The sequence below is a fragment of the Natrix helvetica genome, assembly GCF_964273705.1.
Source record: "Natrix helvetica genome assembly, chromosome: 6".
NCBI classification, from domain to species: Eukaryota; Metazoa; Chordata; class Lepidosauria; order Squamata; family Natricidae; genus Natrix; species Natrix helvetica.
In genome coordinates, this window is record NC_138553.1 from 84,805,693 (window position 1) to 84,826,017 (window position 20,325).

Here is a 20,325-nt window from a genome sequence, read left to right on the forward strand (position 1 = left end):
GCGAGAGAGGTAGATAGATAGGATAGATAGATAGGTAGCAATATCACTTAGGTTTATACACCGCTTTACAGCCCTCTCTAAGCAGTTTACAGAGTCAGCCTCTTTCTCCCCCAACAATCTGGGTCCTCGTTTGACCCACCTCGGAAGGAGGGAAGGCCGAGTCAACCTGGAGCCTGGTGAGAAAAATGATAATGCAGGCTAGGAGGAGAAAAAAATACCCCCCCCCCCCCACCAGAGCTGATCCCCAAATCCTCATTTCTCTCTCTCCTTATTTTACGTTATGCTCATTATGGGTGGGATGAGGGGATGGGAGAGGAGAGGAGCTCCCATATCCCCCATTTTTCCAAAAAAACTTTGTAGCCTGTTGATCAGGACTTCAATGGAAGGCAATGACCGGAACCTAAGAGACTGGAAAAACACCCAACAGAAATGATAGATAGAAATGGCATCCCTTATTTAGTGTCACTGTAACACCGAGGGGGTCACTGAATGAATCAACATAGCCACATTTGTACTTCCGTGGAGACTCTCAGCCATCCCTTCCCAACCATCCAGTCAGAGCTGAAGAAGCTCCCTGGATGAGAAGCAAAACGTCTTCAAAGAAAAACCAGGAAGTCCAGTTGCCTCTTGAAAAAAAAGCACCTTTGGGACTACAGCTCCCATAATCCCTTGCCATTAGTTGACCACGCTGGGGCCGGGGCTGGAAGAACTTAGAAGAGTTGGCAACTTTACAGCGCCCACCGCCTGTGTCTCTCCTGGGGCTGCCGTGTTTTGCCTTGCCTGTAAAGCCAGTATAACCAGAGATTCCTTGCCAGGGGTTCCAGTGACCGTACCTGTGTTGCAGGTGTCCTTCATCAGCCGGCATCGGTCTTTCACGGAGGACGCGCTCCGTCCGAGAGCCGCTCCGATCGTCGCCCAGTCATTGCCGTGCTTGATTCTTAATCTAAGGGGGGGGGGGGGAAGGGGGGGGAGGGATTCGTTTTTGCTCATCAGGACTGGGAAGATCAGCTGGTTCTGACTCAGCTCCCCAAACAAAACAAACCCTCTGAAGAAGTGAACTCAAAATATTCCTCTCTGAGGCAACCCCATGGAGGCAAGTTGGGAGGGAGATGAAATGGGATGCCAGGGGGGGGGGGGGGAAGGGGCTAAGGCTTCGACTGAGCCACAGTAATCAGCTGCTTCCAGGGGATCCTTGCAACTTCCTTCTTTTTCCCCTTTGAGCAATTGCTGGTTATTGCTTTTTTCTTTTAGATATATAAGTGTGGTGGCTGGTCACTGAATTCTTGGCATGCCCTAATGCAGCTTTTGTTTTTTTGCATTTACTCAGCCAAGTCAAGACCTCCACAGTTCCTTCCAACTGTGTTATTGTGTTATTCTGCGTGATACAGAGTGTCAGGCCTGCAGCCATCTTTTCTTTTGGGTCTTTGGCCTGCCACACTTTCTATTATTCTGCTATGCATTTTCTATGGTGGGAAAATGGGAAGGGGGGATTGTACAGAGTTAGGTGCTATGTAGCCATAACAACATTCCTTTCTAGAAAGCCAAGGTCATCCTTTGTCTCTGCACCTGACCGGAACTGGATGGGTGGAAGCTGCCAGAGTGGCAGTGGGAGACTGGACCATGGGATGGGCTTGTGGGTGGGGGGCAGGATCTTGAACTTTCAACTGGGTGGGGGAAACCGGGAAGCTTTCAGATTTGGGTTTCCCCAGATGTGCCAACTCAATAAATTGCAACTTTGAGCAATGTCCAATTGCCTTGGACTCTGATTTACTTCTGGATGCTATTTGGAACCCTGGCATTGAGCACAGAATTAACGAAGCCTTTCCAATCAAGCTTTTCGGCCCAAAGGAAGCTGAAAGTCCTCCCTGAAGGGGTTTTGCGGGAACATCTAATCCAGACAATCCATTTTGATGACCTTCCTTCCCTTCCCCCTTGAGAGTAAATTCATGAGCCTTGACTTGTCCATCTAAGATTCTAGAATGGGATATGAACAATTGGCAAAATCCGGTTTAAATAAAACTTACTCTTTGAGTTTTTCAATCTCTTCGGGGGTATACCTGTTAAAACAGGGAGACAGCATATTGAGTGAAGATGGAAATAGACGTTCAGTATACAAATCCATCTTGGGGCCGCTATCCTGAGGAGACCTTTGGGACAAAAGGGAAGTCACGGGGTCTCTTGTCCTTCGCTATCTTGCCTACAATTTGCTAGTTTCCCATTGTCGGGAATCGTGATTTTAATGAGGATCAGCAGGAAAGGAAGCTGCGTAGTAATTGCCACTACAGCACAAAACTCGGAATCATCACTTCCTAGTGGTCATTCGAGCCATATCTCAAAGGGGCTTTTTCAGGAAGCAACGGGACTTTCTTAGTTTTCTTTTGAAGGCGTTTCGCTTCTCATCCAAGAAGCTTCCTCAGCTCTGACTGGATGGAGGGGTATGGAAGGATTGATACTCCTTGCAGATGGTCATTTGCAAACTTGGAGGTTTGTCCGCAGTGGTGCATATTTGCAAACCTCCAAGTGGCCTCAACGACCCTCTGAAAGGATGCAAATGACCAGCTGTCTGAATGGAGCATAAATCATTTCGTTCACCGCCATCCAGTCAGAGCTGAAGAAGCTTCTTGGAGGGGAAGCAAAACGTCTTCAGAGAAAAAGAAGAAAGTCCCGTTGCTTCTTGAGAAAAGCACCTTTGGGAGAACCAAGACTTCATTTTCTGGCCAGTTCCTTCATTGTGACTTTCTAACATTTTAAGCCTGCACTCCACTCTTCCACCTGGGGCCCTGGGGCTGTTTCCCAACTCACAGTCCTCCCCTCTGGGTCAAACCTTAGGAAGGTTCCTACTTGCCAACGTGGTTTCGGTCGTCGTACATGCGAAGGACACGTCTATAGACCGCAAAGAGAGGCCGGTTCAAACCCCAGGCGATGGTCCTGTAGAAATCTTTCCTCTCATCTTTGGACATCTCAAAAATGATCTCGGTGGCGTCTTTGATCCCACGGGCCTGGTCGCACGGAGGAGAGGAGGACAATTTCAGTTTCCCTCCCTTGACACAAACATTAAATCTGATTTTGTTTCTCCCTTTTTTTTCCTGGCAGCCTCCCCAAAATCAGGAGGGCAATTCCCACTCTAATCAATCCCAGCCACTTCCTGTAGACAAACGGGAGGGCAGAAAAAATAAGCCAGGATTTGATTTTGCAGGTTTAAGAGGGCAGCTGAACAAGCCAGGTCTTATATACTATTGCTGGGTTATTACAAGGATTGTAATAACTACAGGTTTAATGTGAGGCTAAACGGAGATGGCAGCGATGATTTTTTTTTCCCTTTTGAAAAATAACCAGCAACGAGGAAAAGATGCAAAATTCATTTCCCTTGAAATCAACATGGAAGAGATGAGCTCTTATTTCTAATGGGTTTTAAAATCAAAACAAGGATGTTTGAATGCGTAATGTATGTATATATGTATACATACATATATATACATGCATACATACATACACACACACACACACACAAAGCCAAATGTAATCTATTCTAAACAAATCCAGCTAAAAAGTTCCTTGTGGGTCTCTCTCTCTCTATGGGAGGCAGGCCGGTTAAGGAGTTGGGATGAATTGGGCCTTGACTTCTAAGAAAAGGCTGAATCAGCGTCAGTCAGGGTCAAGCGGAGATTCAGGATGTCCCAATTTAAGATTCGTTGGCTTCGTGCCAACTACTGAGTCTTTGATTTAAGGCTACAAGAAGGTCAGACAGTCCCACTTCAAACAAAAGTGCCACTCATTATCTGGTGAAATGGGTAAGTAGACAGTCTGGATGCTGCTCAACCGGATCTTCTGCTTTATGAGCTCCTGCAAACTCCGGGGAAGAGCCTGGTCTCTTCAGGTATGGAGCGAAAGGGACTTATCAGTACCCAGAAAGGAGGAGCTTTTCCTGGGGGTTACAAGGGAGATGGAAAACCTCTTATGGAATCCCTCTGCCGAAGAGACGGAGGAGAGCAACGACTGAAACTAGGAGGCGTATTGAGAGCAACACAAACCTTCAAATAGCGCTCAATGTTACTCATCAGAATCTGAATCTCTTCCTTCGACCACATGCCCTGTTTCCACTTATGACCTTGAAAATGGAGAAGAAGCTGTCACACACGGCGGGTGGCTTAAAACACAGTAAAGAAGATACGGTAATTCAATCACGGTATCGTTTCATTCAATGTTTTCCTGAGTCACGCAAAGTGGTTTTATATCTGAGCACCCGGTTCAGCAATCTCTTATATTGTCAAACACGCAACAAATGTAATACCGTATGGACACAAATGTTGGCTTTAAGCACTGATAAATCAATGCCTCAAACTGGAAATGAAAAGTTTCTGTTAATCCTAGAGAAGAAAAAACGTAAAGGCCAGAATAGCAGAGAATCCAATAAAAGTTATAATAATTTAGCCGTACGCTAAAAAATAATAAATATAAATATTCATTAGCTCCCATTGCAAAAAAAGAAAGAAAGAAAGAAAGAAAGATAGCATATTGTCCTCTAGTTATTTTAATAAAACAGGTGGATTCCTCTCAAAACAACACCCTACTTTTCTGTCATGCACCCAATGCTGCCCTCCCCCCCCCCCCCCCCTGCCAAACAGAAAATGCCAGCTTGCCTTTGTTTGTGAGACAGTCCTTGTCCTCTTTGGTTGTGAACCAGGCCTGGCTGACAGCCGAGACTTCTTCGTTGGCTAGAGAAGAGATTTCATCCAGTTGCTCGTTCTGAAGGATCTGCGGGGGGGGGGGGGGATAAACGGGAGAGGAGACCCTTTCAATCAGGGCTCCTCTGACTTCAACAACTTCCAGAGGGGGGCACCAGCCGTGGGTTCCACATTTTGTTAGCACCGGTTCGCCCCGCGCGTACTCGCTCACTTCGGCCTTCCGTGTATGCGCTTGACTCATGCGGGAGCCTCCTGCACATGGACCCGGCCTACAAAATGTGCCCACCCACGATTTCCACACCACTTTGGGCAATCCGGTCCGAACTGGCTGAAAACCCCCCCCCCCCCTCTTCAGCTCTCAGCATAATAAACCCCTTTCTTTGATAAAAGAAGACTATGTTTTATATTTTCAAGTCCCACCCCAGCCACGGCCCAAGATTGCATGGGGGGCCACCTCCAGGAGCCTGACCTGAATCTGAGTGACCGTTCCTTCGTTAACCTCGTGGTCAGCAACTTCTGTAGTGGCCGTCATGGTCACCTCAAAGCTCTGGTCACTTTCTGAAACTGGAAAGGAGACGAAGGGTTAACCTCTACATGGGGCTTCCCTTGGGACGCATCCGGAGACTGCAGCTAGTTCAGAATGCAGCCGCGCGGGCCATCATGGGGAGTACACGATACTCCCACGTAACACCCCTCCTGCGCGAGCTGCACTGGCTACCTGTGGCCTTTCGGGTGCGTTTCAAGGTATTGATTACCATCTTTAAAGCGCTCCATGGCATAGGACCTAGTTATCTGCAGGATCGCATCCTTCCACACACGTCCCTGCGACCTATCCGCTCACACAGAGAGGGACTCCTCCTGGTGCCGTCCGCTAGGCAATGCCAGCGGGCGACACCTAGGAGTAGGTCCTTCTCTGTGATGGGCCCAACCCTCTGGAATGACCTCCCCCCCCGACATTCGAACTACCACCGACCTCCGTTCCTTCCGTCAGAAATTAAAGACTCACCTATTTCAATTAGCTGGCCTGGCACTCTCTTAGTTTTGCCTCCCGGGGATATATTTTAACTGGGTTTGGGTATTTTAATTGGGGATGTTTTTTAGGGTTTTCATAGCATATTTATTTCTTGTACAGTCTCATCTCCTCCACCTAAATGTTTAGTATTCAATTGTTTTATATTATTTATATTGTTATTCATGTATTTTATCTGCATTTTATCTGACTGTACACCGCCCCGAGTCCCTTTTTGGGAGAGGGGGCGGTTTAGAAATCTAAATAAATAAATAAATAAATAAATAAATAAATAAGCGGGTGGAGAGGGATTGTGGCCCATATTCCCTCCCCCGTGCCCAGCAGCCGCCCTCCTGGGTGGGTGACCAGGGGCTCCATCAGCTGGCTCTCCTGGCTTACTTCTCTCCTGCCACCTGTCTCCTTTAGGGCCAGCCTGGTCTAGTGGGGAAGGCAGCTGGCTGGAAACCGGGAGACGGGGAGTTCTAGGCCCACTTTAGCCATGAAAGCCAGCTGGGTGATCTTGGGCCAGACCCACTCCTTCAGCCCAACCTACCTCACAGGGTGGTTGTTGTTTTGGGGATGTTTGCTGCCTTGAGTTGCTTGTGATAATAACTCAATAAGCAACTAATAATAAAAGTGATATATGAATGAATGAATGAGTGGATGGATAAGTGGATGAATGGTGAATGGATGAATGGAATGGATGAATGAGTGGATGGATGAATAGTGGATAAATGAGTGGATGGATGAATGGTGGATGGATGAGTGGAATGGATAAATGAGTGGATGGGTAAATGTAGATGGATAGATGAATGATGGATGGATGGATGAATGAATGAATGTTTACAGACTGGGGTAAGGAATAGTGGATCTCCTGACCAGCCAAACAAAAATCCACTTGCCCCTCCATTTCCCCAGGCCCTCTTCCTGGTCCCTCTCTTTAGCAGCCCCCTCCCTTCCCCAAGTGGCACCTGCAGATCCTTCAGGAGGAGCCCTTACTTGGAAGAGCCATGACCGAGATGCAGGGAGGGTCTCCTTCAATGCTCTCGTCATCTTCTGAGGACAAGCAAAGCCTTTTATGGGGGGGCTCTCTGCTGTCTTCCGAGTCTACTTCGTCTGCCTCTAAACGAGAAGGAGAAGGAGGAGAGATCCATCAGACCCAGAAGGGAATCCATTCTGACATTCTCTCTTGCTCAACTGCCTACTGCAGGTCATGGAAAGACGCCGCCTGACACTCAACTGGAAATCCAGGGAGAAATGGAGTCACTGAAAAAAATCCCAGTTTTGTTCCCGTGCCTGAAAAATATTCACACTTTAGCTCTTGGTCCAAGGTGCAATCTCCATTCCCCCCCCCCGCCCCTTGTTATGACCCTTTACCCCCTTTCTTTCAGAGTGGAGTTGGGGTGACTGAGTGGAGCTGAGCATTTGCTGGTTGGATGCCCTTCCTCACACCTACATAGAGTTCACAGCAGATATTTCTCTTTGGCCCAGAAAGACAACTATCTGTCGCTACCTAGGATGATCGTACTCTCAACCTTCCGAGTTGGAGGAGAGCGTCTTCAACTCTAGACCACTGCGCCGTTCACGCCCCCCCACCCTCACCCCTTTTGCAGTCCCCGGAGGCTAGCAGCTAGCGTTTAATGCTATGCTTCTTCACTTATAAGAAAATAATAATTTAAAAAAGTTCATAAAGTTTGACTTGCTCTCTGGTGCCATCCCACGTGCCCTCTAAAGAATGAATGGCCTAATTTCCTTTACTTTTAAAGTGCAACTTCCAATTCTAATACTTTGCCCATAATATCATTCAAATGAATTTTCTTTCATCCAATTTTCACACGCATTAAAATCTCGTGGCTTAAAAGAGTCGTTTGCTGCAATAATCAAACCCTTATAAGGAACCATTTGTTGTTTTAACGTTCTGGTTTGCACAGTTCCAATAGAAGTCATTGAACCGATTGTGCAATTAATTAAGTGTAATTGATCTGGTCTTCTCCTCCCACATCCAATTCCAGCCTCAAGCAACCCGGATGTAAGGAGCGAAGTGGGGCAAAAGTCCTTCTGGAGGCCCAAGGAACATTGTTTTTAGAGGGAAATGGCCAGACTGGCTCAGGGTTTGCACCTTCCTCATGCCTCAGCACAATGGGTCAGAGCTTAAAGGCGCCGAGCTTGTCAGCTGGAGAGCTGCCAGCTCAGGTTCAAGACCCAAACTCTGTGTGATGGAGTGAGCTCCTGTTCCTTGCTCCAGCTCCTGTCTATCTAGCAATTTGAACGCAAGTAAATGCGAGTAGATCAATAGGTGCCACTTTGGTGGAAAGGTAACAGTGTTTTGTGCGCCTTTGGCATATAGCCATGCTGTCCACGTGACCACGGATATTATCTTTGGGCAAGGCTGACCCTCTTGGCCAAGAAATAGAGATGGGCACAGTGCCAGAATTGGACACCGACTGGACAGGGAAAGCTTCATTCACCCTTTTTAAACCATGCTTCAGCAGTGTGAGCATGGCCTATTTTGAGGGGTGGGATTCAGGAAGTGAAATGGGCGTCTTGAGGAAATGCAAGTCTTATCCATTGCAAACCCTTCATTTTTTTTAAAGGACATTCTTGAAATTCCTCCAGGAAACTATAATTCCCAGGAACCCTGAAAACTGCCTCTCCCAAATTTTATTACCAAACAAAGCCCCCCATCCCACCCGGCTGTGCAATGAAGCCCACTATCTTGGTCTGAGGAGGGATTGTAGTAATTTGAAATAATGTGGAGGAAGCCTACAGCCAAACAACAGGTGTTCTATACCATCCTGAGGGCAGTGAAGAATGAGGTTTCCTTGAGGGTCCTGGGTCAGAGTCACGGAATTCACGGTCTCCACTGTCACTGTGTCAGATTCCTCTTCCACTGTGGTCATAATCAAATCTACAAGAGAACAATCCCAGGTAAGTCACAGGGCCATTGTTTTACCCATACAGGAGGCTATCTGAAGGTCAGGGCTGAACTGCACAGACGTTTCATTGTCCAAAATAGTCAGTCTACTAGCACTGATGATGTTACCCAGTTCAGATAATGAATCGTCTGCAAGGAAACCACCAAGCTCAGAGAGCACCAAGGACCTGCTTCTCACTTACTTTGGACCTACAAGCTGCTTCTTCAGCTCAGAATCAAAGTGGCCCTCAGTACTTCATGCAAGGCAGGTAAGACAGGCAGAAAACATCTGCTCCTCGTGGGGTTCATGGGTGGCCCTTTATTTCTTGCACCTTCTCATTCATAACTTCAAAAACAAACTCTTGCCCTAAGGCTAAAGAAGAGCCGTCTGGTCCTTTGAGAGGAGGATCACCAGAGTAACCCACCGTCTCCAAGGAAGAGAAAGTTGAGGGACAGACTCAGAGAAATGCAAGGGTTGGTTAAGATTTTGGGGGACATCTGGTTCACCATCCCAGTGCCACAGCATCCATGAGAGAGGGCTCTCCCATCTCTGTTGAAGCATCTCCAGGGTGAAGAAAGTTCATTGGTTCCTGAGGCAGTTCAGTTCCCCCCTGACCATCTCTTACCATCAAGGAAGGTCTTGAAGCCGAGAGTCATGGCTGCTGGACGTCTTGTCTCGTTGGCGTGAAACGCTTCGCTGCTGGTCCAAGGAGCTCCCTGATTCTGAGGAGGTTGGTTATATATGTCCCCCATTTCTTACGCTGCTCTTTCGTCAGGAAGATCAAGACCACTTCACAGGTTCACACATAAGGAAAACGGATTAAGGAGCTGGAAGGTTTACATCCCAATGACGGTCTCACCTAACTAGACTCTCCAGATTTGGGGAGAAATGAAATCTCCCTGAGGGGCACATATGGGGTTCTCCTCACCAACGTGCTCAGGGTGAAGAAGGAACCTGGAAAAGCAGCAAAATGCTTTGAACACGCAAAGGAAGAATTCCAGTTGAATTCCTGACTCAACTTCCAGACAACTCCGCTGGATGACTGGGAATCTTCATCGACCTCCAAGGTGGTTTTCCTGACGTCCAACCGATCGGCGTTCCTGCGATGTTCTTCTGGTCTTCTCTTCAGGAGCCACTTCTACATTCAGACACTGGGAAATGGCTCCTGGGTTGCCCCCCCACCCATCTTACAGCTTTTGATTCTTATTACTCAAATCAAAGGCTTTGTCGTTCATCCAGCAGGGATTCCTCTTGTGGGTTGATGCCCACTGTTTGGCCTCGCCAAGTTGAGGTCCTCAAGAATCTTGATAAATGCGGTCTGAGGCCTTTTGTTATTTTTGCTATCCTCCCTGTACGTCAGCTCGTGAGGTAGTCCAGACAAGAAGCACCATAAGGAGCACAAGTCTACCTTTACTATAAGGTTACATTAATGGACTCTTGCAAGACTGAAAGTATCTCTCCCCTTTTACTCTCCAGAAAGCTAAGGAAGGGCCCCTTCCAACATGCGTCCCATGCCTCTTCTGTGACCTGAGAAATCTTTTACAGGCTGGTTATCTAGACTGTGAGTCTTCCACGTTCATCCCCACATACCATGACGCTGGCTTTGTGACATCTGCAAATTTGTTGTGTTCTTGAAGCAGCTAAGCACAGACGGATGTGTGCAACTGAGAAACAGCAAATGTGAACAGAAGAGTTTTACTCGGTCGCTGAGTTTTCCGAAGAACCTGTTGTGCCTCGTCCTTGCGTTGAAAGTGATTTTTGTGTGTCCCTTCCTTTTCTGGAGAGTGACCTGCATTGTGTCCCTGTGTTAGACACACCTATCTGGAACACCCAGCAAAGGGCGGAGGGAGACTTACAAGAGCTACGTAAGGGCCTGCAATCTGGGAGTCCTCCTGGATACGCGGCTTAGTTTAGAAGAACACCTGACGGCCGTGACCAGGGGGGCCTTTTACCAGGTTCGCCTGGTACGTCAGTTGCGCCCCTTTCTGAATCGGGATGCTCTGTGCACAGTCACTCATGCCCTCGTCCTTTCTCGCCTGGACTACTGCAACGCTCTCTACATGGGGCTGCCCTTGAAGAGCACCTGGAGGCTCCAGCTGGTCCAGAATGAGGCCACGCGGATTGTCATGGGGGTACCTAGGTGCTCCCATGTCACACCCCTTTTAGGCGGCCTGCACTGGTTGCCGGTTGTTTTCCGGGTGCGATTCAAGGTATTAATTATGACTTTTAAAGCGCTCCATGGCTTAAGCCCAGGGTACCTGCGAGACCACCTACTGCCACCAGTAGCCTCCCACCGTCCAGTGCGATCCCACAGAGTTGGCCTCTTCAGGGTGCCGTCGGCCAAACAGTGTCGGCTGGTGACCCCCAGGGGGAGAGCCTTCTCTGTGGGAGCGCCTTCCCTCTGGAATGAGCTGCCCCCGGAGCTTTGCATAACCCCCGACCTCCGGTCCTTCCGACGCGCCCTAAAAAGTTGGCTTTTCCAGCAAGCCGGCCTGGCCTGAATAGAATAAATTATTAATTGTTAATTGTTAATTTAATTTTCTAAATCTCATTGTAAATGTCTATTGGGTTTTTTGGATATTCTATTTAATCTTTCTTTTAACTTTTGTCACATGTGTTTTTATGTTGTACGCCACCCTGAGTCCTTTGGGAGAAGGGCGGCATAGAAGTCCAATAAACCTAAACCTAAACAAGATCCATGTGCCTCAACAGGTGGAGATAGTATGAATGCGTGGCCATAAGCCGAACTGCGAAGTGCCTCATCATACACAGAATTGTCAATTTAGCCCTTTCATGAAACAAAAAACGGAAATCTCACAGAGGTGCAATTAATGTGCGTCTTCTCAAAACTCTTTGATGCCAGGCCCTGGTGATGCCTTGCTCAGCAGGTTTGACAAAAATAAGAGCTGGCCGGCGAGGGAATAATTTATCGGGGGTGAACAAGGGGGTCTGCAAACAGCCCACCCCTACCAGGTGAGTCTTCCTGAAGAAGAGGACGGGGGGACCCTGGCACCACATCAGTTTCAGTGCTCGGCTGGAGAAAACCAACTCAGAGGAAGATATTCGGGAGAGGGGAAAGGGCCTCTGTGCCACAACGCTCAACATCACCAGCCTGTGCTATGACGCATGGCAACGCCTGCTCTGTTGTCCTGAGAGAGGACGACGGCCAAAACTCAGGGCAGGAGGAGGGAATGAACAGAACCCTAGGACTCTCATTAGGTGCTGCACCTGATGACGATTCCTGACAAATGTATCTTGTCTTTTTATGGACACTGAGAGCATCTGCACCAAAGACAAATTCCTTCTGTGTGTCCAATCACACTTGGCCAAGAAAGAGTTCTACTCTACTCTACTCTATTCTGTTCCATTCTATTTATATTCTATTTATATTCTATTCTGCATTCTATTCTATTCTGGGATCACATGACCCTGGGCTACTGCAACCGTCGTAAATAGGAGTCAGTTGCCAAGGGTCTAAATCCTGACCATGAGGATTCTCCTGGAATGGTGGTGTGAAGAATGGTCATGTCATTTCTTCAACTGCCGTTGAAACTTTGAACGGTCACTAAATGAACTGTTGTAAGTCGAGGACTGCCTGCGTATCACTACTAGAATATCCCTGGTGTTCTGATCATGAGATTTTCTTTGCATCGTCCTGCTTTCCTCGCTGAGTTTCCGTTTGCCCAGAGGTCAGTTCCAGCCGCTTCGTCTCTGACTACCATGTTCATTGCAATTGACGTATTTAAATGCAATAGATTTTTTAAAAAAATAGTCCTCTCCATAAATCTGTTTTCAGAACCCACAAAAATCTGTTGCAGCCGAGGGCACCTTTGAAATCCAGCATGGAGCCCTGTTTTGATTAGCAAAGTTGGATCTATCTGAGAACTGAAATGGATTTTGAAACACTATTGTGTATTCTGTGCAGGTGTAAAGTTAAAGAACAGTTTTTGAAAATACAGTGGTAGAAAATAGACATTTTGAAATATAGTTTTTTATTTGTCAAAGCATTAAACCAGGTTACATACTTTATGTAAGCATACCAACTGAAAAGATGGAGGCACTGGTAAAATATTCATTAATCTACTTTTTGTTTTACAATCTCCTGATTTGGTTGTCAATTGTTCTCTTCTGAACAATATTGTTTATGGAACAGAAAAATCCTACACAAGAACACCCAGCAACCACAGTAACGCAAAACCTCTCCGCATGAATGTTAAAACACTCAAATTCAGGAAAGGATTTGTTTTATGTTAAAATAACACTGACATAACTAGGCTAATGGTTACTTATACTAGAAAAGAAAATTATATTAAATGATATTGGAACATCTTTTAGACTCAAAGCACAACCTTCAATAATTCAGCACCCCAAGATTTTGCAATAGCAGGAAATCTTATATAGATTGTGGGAGAGAGAGAGAGAGAAGAGGGAGAAAAAGAAGGAAGGAAGGAAGGAAGGAAGGAAGGAAGGAAGGAAGGAAGGAAGGAAGGAAGGAAGATCCATGTGAGCAGAATATGAGACAGTTCATTTGCAGTAGTGCAGGTATGGTTTGTAAAATTACCATTTTACCTTTTATGCACTGAAGACAAACTCCTTGGGTGTCCAAACGCACCAGGCCAACAGAGAATTCCATTTCTATTTCCGTTTCCCATACACACACAAACAGCTTCTATACATCATGATACCAAAAGCAACTTCTTAGATTGGTGACCCCCCCAACCCCCAATGGCTCTGCCCACCTGAGAGCAATCAAAGAAGCAATATAAAATGACATTTTTTTAAAAAAAAATAACAGGTGACAATGAAACTGGAAGCCTTTCCTCACACCAAAGGCCCAGGACTTCTAATATCACTCATCTGTCATCTATCAATCATTTATCTAAATTCATATATATATTCATAAGCATATGCATACATACATGCACAGACACACACACACACACACATCTCATATATTCAAATACATGTGTGTTCGCACACATATACATATACACATACATAGATGCACGCTCACACACACATACACACACACACACACACACACAGAGGCGCCCTCAAGAGGAGCCTCCCTGCTGAGGTTCTCTAGCGAGGGACATGAAGCCTTTGCAAGGACAGCAGGAGGCTCAGAGACCCCCAAGGACCCCCCCTCCCTCCCTCCTGAGAAGCCCCCCCTCTCCAGACGCCCCCCGGGGGAGAAGCCAGGGAGGGAGGGGGGGAGGGAGGGGCGTGTGGGAGGGAACCTGCGGGGGAGATCTCCCTGCCCCCCTCCCCCTCCAAGCCCCCCTCCCCCCCGAGAGAAGCCCGTGCCCCCCTCCCCTCCCCCCGTCCCCGCCCGATGGTCTCTTCCAGGGACTTACTTCCTGTTTTGGGTCCGGGCACTTGAGAGGCCAGGATGGAGGCTCCGAAATGCCAGGATGGAGGAGGAGGCGACGCCCGCCCGCCTCCCTCCCTCCCTCCCTCCCAAGCGGAGGCAGCGGCGGCGGCAGAGGCGGAGGCGGCACCAGCAGCGCAGGCCCAGGCAGCGGAGGCCCAGGCAGCGGAAGGGGCGGCGCCGGAGGAGCGGCCACAGAGATCCCCGGGCAGAGTGGACCGGAAGCCACCCCCTCGCGCCTTTTCTCCCCATCCTCTCCCTCCGCTCTCCTCGTCTGCTCCAATGGCCGCCTTCCTCCTCTTTATTTCCCCCCCTCTTTCAAAACCCTCCTTTTTCCCTTTCCTTTTTTCTTCCGATAAGCCTCTCCTGGCAGAAGGGGTGGAGTGGAGGAATGGGGTCAGGGGGCTTCTTCCGCCCCAAAAGGGATTTCAACCTGGCTCTCTCTCCCCCCCCCCACTCCTTGTTTAAAGACGTCCCCTCTGATGTGCGCTTGGACGGGAGACCACGAGGAGATCCCAGTTGGAAAAGAAACATCCCGGAAGAAGGCGGTGGAGAGTCTCTTCTGCATAGAGGCCCATGCCTGGAAGCTTTACAAAATTGCCCTATCTGTGAATGTCTGAACAGATGACATGCGCTAAATTGACAATAATAACAGTACTACTAATCATAATCATAATAACAATAACAATTGAGGACAAATAAGAATTGAGAAGACAGCAACTGACAGAAAGTGCCGCCTATGCAAAGAAGCTGAGGAAAGAGTGGACCACCTGGTAAAGCTGCTGCAAGAAGATCGCAGAGACTGACTACAAGCAGCGGCATGACAAAGGAGCAACAAGGCTGCATTGGAGCATCTGCAAGAAATACCATTTGTCTCCAAGCAAGAACTGGTGGGAATCCCAAAATAGAGAAAGTCATAGAAAAGGAAGAAGCTAAATTTCTCTGGGTCTTCAGAATGCCCAGACAGACAGGCACCTGCCACATAACACCCGGGACTTAACAGTTGTCGATAAGAAAGATTTAAAAAGTCTGGACAGTGGGCGTGGAAGAGCCTGGAGACAGCAGAGGAGAAGAGGAAGAACTGGAGAAGAGAACAAAATGCAAAGACCTGCAAAGAGGAATAGAACGACTGTGGCAAAGGCAAGCGAGGGAAGGACCAATAGTCATAGGCGCCTTGGGTGGGGTCCCAAAACAACTGGAGCCCCACCCGAACACCATCATTGGCATTGACAAAACTGCCATCAGTCAATTGCAGAAGGCGGCTTTACTTGGAACTGCTTCTATCTCTGTGACAATAACTGTAGCACTATCAAAAATCCAGATTTGCCTATCCCAGGTCCTTGATAAGGACTCGATATGTAGACAAAAATGCCAAACCCAGACTGAACATCTGGCTGACTGTGACGATAACAATAGCAACAACAACAACAACACCTAGGATGCTGGCAGCAACTTGTATCAACCATCAGCACCAGTCAATGATATTTGTGATACATTTTTAAATGTTCAGTTGACTGGGTTTCATGTTTAATAATAACAGTAACAACAGCAACAACAATAAAGCTATGCCCGGGTTCTTGCCTTGAAGGAGAGGGCCTACCTTGGTAAGCAGCCTGTGGGAGCATTTAATGATTAAATTTATGGAATTTCCCATTTCCCTACTGAGACTCCACGCTAGGAGACTCCTCGGTGGGAGGAAAAATCTGCTCTGGTATGGACAAGAGTTGTGTCACTTTTAGATTCATTTATTTTTTAAATTGGCTTAGCTTTTGAAACCGGACAGAGCATCTTATTAGACTAAGAAATGCAATTTTAATAAACTGCAAACAGTAGACAGAGGTGGTGTATTTTTCCCCCAAATCATTTTATTAAGAATTAGAAACAAAAACAAATGCAAAACAGGAAAATACAAGAAAAGAAAAAAGTTCAGGTGAAAAATAAAAGAAAAAGGGAAGGAGGGAAAAAAAACCTTTCATCCCAGCAGAAAAAAACAATTTTAATAGAGGATCGCCCTCTTTAAATAAAACATAACTTTTCCCATAGCTCATCTTTTAAATAAGGAAAACAAGGGGCAAATGGTATCAATCTTTGTCAGCAGAACTTGATTAAGAGCAAGCAGATCTGACTCTTCCCTTTTAACCCTGATAGAAGAAGCCAATGTCATATCAATCAATCAGTCAGAATAGAAGTGAAAGGGACCTTAGAGGTCTTCTAGTCTGACCCCCTGCTCAAGCAGGAGACCGTATAGTGCTATTTCAAACAAGTGATCTTTTTTTTTTTTTTAAAGCCTCTAGTGATGAAGCACCAACAATTTCTTGAGGCAAGTTTTCCCGCTGGTTATAAATGCTACCTGTTTTTTTTTTAATTATTCTTTATCCCCTTCAGAAAAAAAAAACCCCTCACTCTGCTTCTTTTGCTCCAGCATCCAGTGGTGACTCTCCTTGTCAAAGTGGTCCTTGCTAGCCTGAGAAAGCCCGGAAATGTCCAGACGTGCCATATACTATTTTATGTGAGTAATTTCTGATTCATTCTCTGTGGCTACTCGATGTTTTTAACTATTGATTACTTTCCTACAGCCTTGTAACCACCAGATGGCTCACATCTCCACATTTCAGCTTTTCAGCTCCCTCATTTCCTAAGAGGCCTTTTGGGTTCTTCTTTTATTAAGGTTCCATTATTGAGAATAAACGTGTATAGTGTCACCCCTCTGGTCCATAGAACTGTGCTATCGAAAATACTTGGTACCAAGCACCCAGCCTGGCATGGAGGAGGGATCCAGCACAGAGCTAGAGGCAAGGACGACCCACTTAAGTTCCTTGGAGCCTTATCTACAGTAATTGATCCCAGGAGTAGCACTAGCAATAGGCCTTAGACTTATATACCGCTTCACAGTGCTTTACAGCCCTCTCTGAGCGGTTTCCAGAGTCAGCCTCTTGCCCCCAACAATCTGGGTCCTCATTTTACCGACCTCGGAAGGACGGAAGGCTGAGTCAATCTTGAACCAGTCAGGATCAAACTCCTGGCAGTCGGCAGAATTAGCCTGCAATGATGCATGCTAACCACTGCGCTACCATGATGAGTAGGTTTTCAGACGGGGGAGATTCCTGCATTATAGGCAGAACATAATAGAGTAGTTAGCCTGATTTGGGGACCCCTGTTCTAATTTAATGATCAGCGGTAAGTATCTACAAGACCACTTCAGATAGCATTGATGTCAGGCCTGCAGCCATCTTTCCTTTTGGATCTTTGGCCTGCCACACTTTCTATTAATCTACTATGCATTTTCTATGGTGGGAAAATGGGAGGGGGGATTGTCGGGAGTTAGATGATATGTAGCCATAACAAAATTCTTTCTAGAAAGCCAAGGTCATCCTTTGTCTTTGCATCCTCTGGACCTGACCGGAACTGGGTGGGTGGAAGCTGCCAGCGTGGCAGTGGGAGATTGGACCATGGGATGGACTGGTGTGTGTGTGTGGGGGGGGCAAGATCTTGAACTTTCCACTGGGTGGGGGAAACCAGGAAGCTTTTATATTCGGGTTTTCCCAGATGTGCCAACGTGGCTCTCTTCATCAATTGGAACTTTGAGCAATACTTTGCCTTGGACTCTGATCTACGTTTGGATGCTATTTGGATCCCCGAGAACTAGAAGACCTCCAAGGTCCCGTTATTCTATGTTCTATGTTCATTCCTCCTTTGCACAATCTTCTCAAGATGGCAAAACTGCGAAAAAGGGAAAGCCAGATGTTGCTGCTAAGGAGGGGGGGGCAGCAGAGTTGCAACAACTCACACATTCTGACAGCCTTTGGATCTCCCGGAAAAGGAGGGAGGGATTCCTTTTAATAACTCTGTTAGTCTCACGTTTCATACCTGCAAGTCCCACCTGCCCAAGCGGACAAGCTCTTCCTGGCTTCTGAGAAAGAGGTTGGTGGAGATCCATGTAAGGACAACTGAGTAGAACACCTGGCATCCGACCTGTTGCCACAATTGGCAACCCCCTTCCCCCTCCCCTCCCCCTGGAGAAGAAAGAGGCAATGATTGCGCTAGCTGTCAGAAGACGGATGGGGTGATTTATAAATCGATTAAACATTCTACCTTCCTCCCAGGCTTTTCGTTCGGAGGGGCGGTTTATTTGCCAGAGAATAAAAATTGAATCGACTTGCACTGGGTTGGCGCTTTTGTTCTGTAAATATGGGTGAATGCCACTCGGAATGAGCTATTCAAGAGCCTTTTCTCCATTTCTACCTTTCAGAATGATTATAATGGGCCAGCAACCGCAGGATTTTTTATTTCAAAAGTCAGGCCCTTTCAGCTTTATTTCCTTTATTGTGGAGGGATCCTGCTGCCTGTAAGTGCAGGGACACAGAGACATTCGGTCCCCTGCTTTCTCATTTTTGTTTTGGTTGAGGCTGGAAAATGAAGGCCCGTCTTGCATCTTATTGTGTTTGAGTCTCTCTTATTCCATCCTCTTCATCCCAAAAGCTTTCAGGGGACTGACAGAGAAATAACACGTTACTGATGCAGGAGGAAGAGGTAGCTTCATTCCAGCTGCCAGGTCCGGATGGAGAAAATGTGGATGGCCACAAAACGGCATTGATCTTTAATCAGAATAGATCTGGAAGGGACCTTGGAGGTCTTCTAGTCCAACCCCCTGCTCAAGCAGGAAACCCTATCATTTCAGACAAATGATTGTCCAATCTCTTCTTAAAAACCTCCAGTGATGAAGCACCCACAACTTCTGAAGGCAACTTCTGTTCCATTGGTTGATTGTCCTCACTGTTAGGAAGTTTCTCCTTAATTCCAGGTTGCTCCTCTCCTTGATTAGTTTCCACCCATTGCTTTTTCTCCTTCCTTCAGGTGCTTTGTAGAATAATTTGACCCCCATTCTGCACAAATGACTCCCTTATTGATATGTTCTATTTTTATTTAAAGAAAGCCAGAGATTGTAGTATTTCTGCTTGTGCTTTTGCAGCAAGGAGAAAAATACAGAACAGACTGGTTGCCTGCTTTGAATTATTTCTCTTTAAATATTACCTTCTCGGTAATAGCTTGGAAGTGCCTGGAAATCTTTGCATAATAAAACAGCTCGCAGCCTCTGCAAGTCCGTCGTCGTCTGAGCTGATGGCAACCCCAGATCGTGTTCTCCGCAAGGCCGCTGCCTTCCTTTAAAGTCTTCTGCTGCTTTCCAGCCGCCGATAGCGAAGGAAATTCTTTTTCCACTTTGCTTGCTGTCAAAGGCCTGCGAGAGGCTTCTTAAAACGGGAGTTAAATTTAAATGGGGATTCACCAGGGAAGAGAGCTGATACCAAGCGTCAAGGATAACAAACAGGAGAGGAAATGAAATCAAACGTCTCTTCCAAATGAAAGACAATCTCTTTAAAAGCTTTTCCTGCTAGAGCTGCCAGGGTGGATTTCCGAAAGGAGATTGCTACCAATTTCACTAAAGCTTTTATACTCCTAGCAGGGTCTTTGGCCCTCCCGACTCATCTTCGGCGGAATATTCTCCGTTGTATCGCTGTGTTCCCCATCGGAAGGTAAAGAGGACAGTTTGCCTCTCGGTGTTTCAGGGAGTCGAATCCCGTCTAATCAGGAAATTGCTTCAAGAATAATTGATCCTAAAAGCCTGAGCCCTTCTCTTTCAAGAGCTCTTGTTACAGGCCAACACCGGAGGCTTTGCGATAATGCCGGCTGCTTTCCCCATTCAGAAAACGAACTGGACAGGAAATTGCATTTTAGTGCGTTACCATTTATGAGTCACCCTCTGCCATCACGATGGAGGAAATAAGCGGCACAAGGACTGTTGGTGAGGCTCACAAATCCTGTTCTTTAGGGGTGAGGAAGACCCTGAAAGCTCAAAGGATCTGCTGCCTTTGACTCCCTTGGCCTCCCTCGGCTCTTCAAACCTTGGGCCAGGGGAGTCCCCCTTGGGCGATTTTAGGATAGGATAGGATAGGATAGGATAACAGAGTTGGAAGGGACCTTGGAGGTCTTTAACCCCCTGCCCAGACAAATGGTCATCCAGTCTCTTCTTGAAAGCCTCCAGGGACGAAGCCCTTGCAACTTCTGGAGGCAAGTCGTTCCACTGATTAATGAAGAGGATAATGGAATACCAGAGTTGGAAGGGACCTTGGAGGTCTTCTAGTCCAACCCCTACTCAAGCAGGAAATCCTATACCATTTCAGGCAAGTCACTGTCCAGCTTCTTCTTAAAAGCCTCCAGTGTTGGAGAGCCCACAACCTCTGGTGGCAAGGAGTTCCACTGGTTCATTGTCCTTACTGTCAGGAAGTTTCTCCTTAATTCCAGGTTGCTTCTCTCCTTGATTAGTTTCCATCCATTGCTTCTTGTCCT

General features: G+C 47.0%; 2 protein-coding genes across 3 annotated transcripts in view; one reads left to right on the forward strand and one right to left on the reverse strand.

The window, feature by feature from the left end:
• DMTF1 (cyclin D binding myb like transcription factor 1) overlaps window positions 1-14,152 on the reverse strand; it is a 25,302-nt gene extending 11,150 nt beyond the window's left edge. The window contains exons 1-9 of one of the 2 annotated variants that reach the window (XM_081957247.1): window positions 13,967-14,152; window positions 8,486-8,602; window positions 6,694-6,816; window positions 5,155-5,249; window positions 4,641-4,755; window positions 4,032-4,108; window positions 2,842-2,999; window positions 2,025-2,057; window positions 834-943 (exon numbers count right to left, since the gene is read on the reverse strand). In XM_081957247.1, coding sequence (XP_081813373.1) covers window positions 834-943; window positions 2,025-2,057; window positions 2,842-2,999; window positions 4,032-4,108; window positions 4,641-4,755; window positions 5,155-5,249; window positions 6,694-6,816; window positions 8,486-8,594 — 820 coding nt within the window. In that variant the 5' untranslated portion in view covers window positions 8,595-8,602; window positions 13,967-14,152. The remainder of the gene's footprint in view (window positions 1-833; window positions 944-2,024; window positions 2,058-2,841; window positions 3,000-4,031; window positions 4,109-4,640; window positions 4,756-5,154; window positions 5,250-6,693; window positions 6,817-8,485; window positions 8,603-13,966) is intronic. The other variant, XM_081957246.1, reaches the window with a different exon arrangement.
• Window positions 14,153-16,431: 2,279 nt separating this feature from the next.
• ELAPOR2 (endosome-lysosome associated apoptosis and autophagy regulator family member 2) overlaps window positions 16,432-20,325 on the forward strand; it is a 75,978-nt gene continuing 72,084 nt past the window's right edge. The window contains exon 1 of the mRNA XM_081957233.1: window positions 16,432-16,489. The gene's annotated coding sequence lies outside the window, so the exon portion shown is untranslated. The remainder of the gene's footprint in view (window positions 16,490-20,325) is intronic.